The sequence below is a fragment of the Medicago sativa genome, chromosome 4 (assembly GCF_051527215.1).
Source record: "Medicago sativa cultivar Bolivia chromosome 4, Bolivia_mono, whole genome shotgun sequence".
Lineage (NCBI taxonomy): Eukaryota > Viridiplantae > Streptophyta > Magnoliopsida > Fabales > Fabaceae > Medicago > Medicago sativa.
This window is the reverse complement of record NC_140752.1, coordinates 41,787,965-41,792,809: the sequence shown is the minus strand read 5'-3', so window position 1 is coordinate 41,792,809 and position 4,845 is coordinate 41,787,965. Positions and strand designations below refer to the sequence as shown.

Here is a 4,845-nt window from a genome sequence, read left to right as displayed (position 1 = left end):
CTATTTTTGAGTAAATTTCAAAAAAATCTAATTTTAAAAATACAAAGAAAAATCAATTCTTTAAAATTAAAATCTAAAACAAACAGGCCTTTACCCTTATCATTTTAATTAAAACCCACGTCATTCTTTATTTTATTTTTTTGATGGAACCCACGTCATCCTTTACTATTTTTTTATTAAAAAAAAAACTCAGTTTTTTCCATCCTAAAATAAAAATAACTCAGCTTTTTCCAATAAAAAAATAAAATAAAACTCAGCTGTTGGTAGAAGGTACTAGAGAATACGCGCCCCCAATTTTCACCAAATATTCATGAACCTCCAAAATGAAAAATCTATACGCGCTCAAATTTTCAGCTTGTTTTAATGTTTTTTCACCTTTTCCTTTCTCTCACAAAACAAAACCAGCAACCCTAATTGATTCTCAATAATCGATCCCATCTGATTATCACACCTCTCTCAATCGATTCTCATAATGATACTCAGCAGTTCCTTCCCTGAACCCTTCAATTGATTCCAGATTTCAATTGATTTGGGGTTTTTTCTTACAACCCAAATCGATTTAGGGGTTTTTCTCACAACCATTCAATTAATTTGGGATTTCTTCATTCAACCCTTCAATCCTTCAATCTTCAATCGGTTCAAGATTTCAAAATCCCTATTCAGTCATTGTCAAAACTAATCTTCAATCTTCAATCGGTTCTAGCTTTTATGGAGTTATACATATATTTCAAGTTCCAAAGGATTCATCTGATGTTTCAATGGGTCTCAGCCTCTCACTCCCTCTTGTGAAACTGAGTCAACCTCATCCATTGGTAAGTTATTTTTTGCTTTAATGTTTTTGTTGTCTTGTTTTATATTTCCAATATTATTCCTTTCTTTGTTACAACTATGACAATATTATTTACAATCTCAAATATTTATTTACTTAATCAAATTCTCATATGGTTTTATATCATGATGCTGACAAACCTGTTTCAATGATTTTATTCTGACTTTTTTTTTGAAAAGATAGTATGTTTTCTGTACTTCAATTAATCTGGTATGGTTATGTTAACAAAATTTCTGATTGCAGGTCTCAAAAAGTGGTTCACATCTGTATTTCAATCTGGTATAGTATGTTTTCTGTACTTCACATCTGTTAAAACCCAAAAATCTCTATTATTTTGTTCTAAAAAAACTCATACTTTTAGATTTTTATTTTTGTTAGGTTTTGGTTTTTCTCTCGTTCATCAAATCTTAAATTTATTTTGTGACTTTGAGGAGATTCTTGAAGAAATTTCAGGTATTGGGTATTTATTTATAGTATGCTTTGGTTTCCTTAGTTTAAAATTTGTTTGTTGTGTTAGACGTGTTGAGAGATATATACATGTATGGTTATTTCATCCAATTAGTGTTGTTTGTTTCAATTGATTTATTGTTCTAGTTTCATAACTTTTGGGGGTTTTGATTTTAAAGAGTGAAATAGCTAAGCATATGCGTTCTGAGTTTATCTTACCAATGAAAACCATGCTGTTCATTCTCCATTTGATATTTAAAATGGGTTTTGATGAAATTGACGCTTCAAATTTACCTCTGTTGTTTCAGAAAACTGTCGTCGTCACAACTAGTTTTATTGGAGGTAAGGGAGACCCCTATATTTCAAGTTCAAAAGGTATTATATAAACCCCAAAATCTCTATTACTGTGTTCTAAAAAACTCAAGTGGAAGTTTAATATGAAGAAATCTCGTATGAATCGTTGAAACCCTTAATCCTTGTTTAATTATTTGTTAATTGAAATTAATGTTTTTTTGTGTTGGTTTTGGTTTCAGTTAAGATTGGGAGGCCTGGGTATCGTGTGACTAAGCAATTTGATCCTGACAAGCAAAGATCTCTGCTTTTTCAGGTTTCTATAACACAAGATAAAGTAAAGTTGAACTAATTTTCGTCTAATTTATAAGTTGTTTTTGTAAGTCATCATGGAGAGTTTATGGAAATAAGTTGAAAACAAATTGTGAACATGTCATAAATTGTTTTCAATTGTATAAGTAAAAATTTGTTTAAATTGTAGAAGTAAAAATTGTGTTCTTCTATATTGCAGCTTTGAAGTATTCATACTTGAAAATCTGATATGGTCATAATGCATTTCAGATCTGAGTGATTGAATTTTAATTTTTTTTCCATTTTGGTTATGAAACTTGTATTGTATACAGTAAGAATTTGTTAAGCCTATTGATCTTAATGCTAAAGATACGAGATTGAAGTCAAATACTCTTGTAGGTACTACTTGAGAAAAATTCTACTTACTAGTTTTATGGTGAAAGTTGAATGTAGTATAATGTTGTTTGTGGTGAAACAGATAGACTACTATTTATGGTGAAAGTTGAATGTTAATGTTGTTTATGGTGAAACAGATAGACTGCTAGAAAAGTAAAGAGGTGTTAGATCACTTAACAATAGACAAATCATTAGAAACTTGTGTAAGTTGCATGATAACTATTTTTTGATTCATTTTTTTATTTTTGTTGGGATTTTATGCTGAAAATTTGAGAACATTATGTTTTTCATTGTTAGATGTTGATTTTTGAGTGCAGTTTTGATTTTTAATTGGAAATTGAAACTTGTGGAGTTTTATATTTTGACCAAAATTATCAGTTGACTGCGTTGTGTGACTTACGACCTTATTAGCCTACTTTGATTTGGTTTTATGCATCCATGTATTTGATTTGATGATTGAGCCTAACTATAATGTAACATTTTTGCCTTATGCTAACAGATTTTGCCTTATGGAATTGAAACTTGGATTAGAGATGGCTGTGGTTGGTAGGGAATTGAAACTTAGATTAGAGAACTTGAGAGGTACTAAGCTCCAATACTCATTCTTCTCACTTCCTTCCTCTTGATTTGTCTCATGTTAAAGCTGGTGGATTTGGTGACATGCTCTCTTTATCATATAAACTCTCAAATTCAGAATTTTGGTCTTTATTCTTCCCTTTTCTAACTGCCAATATAAGTTTTTGGACTGTTATTACGGTGCTTACTATTACTCTAAGGGTTTTAATGTGGCAGCAATTGTGGCTCTAGTTGTTTCAGTTTTCTTCCTTTCAATTTTATCTAGCATTCTCCTTGTATTTATATTGGTGAAGATTGGTTATATTTATTGCATTGCTGCTCTCTGAACCTATTTGCTTTATATAATGTGAAATATGAAGCTTTAATATTGTTGTTATTTTGGTTGAAAGTTGAAATGGCAAATGGTTGAAACAATTGCTACAAATAGTGGCAGTTACATAAATAGAGATATATCGTTATTTAGGGGATATACTATTTTCTTTATATGATATGAAATATGAAGCTTCATATTATTACTTAGGTTGAAAGTTTATCGTCCTTTTCAAAATACACAACTTCGTGATATTTTTTTGTTCATAGGCTAAATTCAAGTTGCTTGCAAATGATGAAGCTATTATTAGAAAGAGCTTACAACAGAGGGGGTCTTTGGCATTGAAAAAACGCTTTGTTCAAGTTAAGATAGATGTATACAACCTTTGGCGTTAAAAGTTGCTGCTATGGAGGCAAAGATTGAAACATTAACTATTACTTGAGAAGAAACATTATTGTATGAGTGTACTTTTGAATCATTAACTTTTGATATCAAGTGATATTTTGTTGAATGAGTGTTCTTTCATGTCACTTTTGTAAATTTGATGTTTATCAAAATATAATTGACATTCTTGAGAATTAGATAAACATAATGAATATTATAAACAATATTTTAGTACTAAATTTATGGATATTATGGCAGAATATAAAAAAAAAAAAAAATATTTTTAGAGACGGAATTGCAATCTGTCTCCATAGAGACGGAATTTCACTGAATAGACACGGATTTTATAATTTTTGTGACAGAGTTTAGAGACGGAAATATATTTATCTGAGACGGTGGTTTCCGTGTCTAATTGCGACGGATTCACCTCTTATTTCATTAAAACCTTAGCGACAGATTATGTACACTGGCGACGGATTTATTCCGTCTCTAATAGAGACGGAAATTTAAATTCCGTCACTAAGTAGTTTAGAGACGATGAAAACAATGACGGACCTAGTTCCGTCTCTGATTCCGTCTCAGACATGTTTAGAGACAGATTTCTCTTGTTTTAGAGACGGATTTTGCCCGTCTCTATTCCCAAGTTTTTTAGTAGTGTTTATCCTGGAAGACGAAAGGTCACAAGGTGTGACCTTTCGTCTTCCAGGATGATAACTCGGTTTAAACATTATTTTAGTCTTGTTACTTGAATATATAACCAATGAACAAGTAACATGACTAAAATATTGTTTAAATAGAGTTTTTATCCTGGAATGTGACCTTTCGTCTTCCATGATGATAACTCGATTTGAACATTATTTTAGTTAGTTTACTTGAATATATAACCAATGAACAAGTAACTTGACTAAAATATTGTTTAAATAGAGTTTTTATCCTGGAAGACGAAAGGTCACTAGTTGAGACCTTCCATTTTCCAGGATGATAACGCGATTTAAACATTATTATAGTCAAGTTACTTGAATATATAACCAATGAACAAGTAACTTGACAAAAATATTGTTTAAATAGAGTTTTTATCCTGGAAGACGAAAGGTCACAAGGTGTGACCTTTCGTCTTCCAGGATGATAACTCGATTTAAACATTATTTTAGTCAGGTTACTTGAATATATAACCAATGAACAAGTAACTTGACAAAAATATTGTTTAAATAGAGTTTTTATCCTAGAAGACGAAAGGTCACAAGGTGTGACCTTTCGTCATCCAGGATGATAACTCAATTTAAACATTAGTTTAGTCAGGTTACTTTAATATATAACCAAT

General features: G+C 30.6%; 1 protein-coding gene across 19 annotated transcripts; it reads left to right on the top strand.

The window, feature by feature from the left end:
- Window positions 1–250: 250 nt before the first annotated feature.
- LOC146929364 (uncharacterized) lies at window positions 251–3,732 on the top strand. Of its 19 annotated transcripts, none has more exons than XR_015006015.1 (8): window positions 253–812; window positions 1,073–1,108; window positions 1,208–1,282; window positions 1,585–1,618; window positions 1,810–1,883; window positions 2,392–2,457; window positions 2,754–2,836; window positions 3,410–3,732. XR_015006015.1 is itself a non-coding variant. In XM_085701337.1 (5 exons), the coding sequence occupies exons 1-4, from the start codon at window positions 759–761 to the stop codon at window positions 2,802–2,804; spliced, it is 267 nt and encodes an 88-aa protein (XP_085557463.1). In that variant the 5' UTR covers window positions 251–758; the 3' UTR covers window positions 2,805–2,836; window positions 3,410–3,732. The 19 variants fall into 19 exon arrangements, 4 of the variants coding, with proteins under 4 accessions (XP_085557463.1, XP_085557462.1, XP_085557459.1 ...); XR_015006013.1 differs by lacking the exon at window positions 2,392–2,457 and adding an exon at window positions 2,191–2,257; XR_015006009.1 differs by having other exon boundaries at window positions 1,585–1,651.
- The last annotated feature ends 1,113 nt before the right edge of the window (window positions 3,733–4,845 follow it).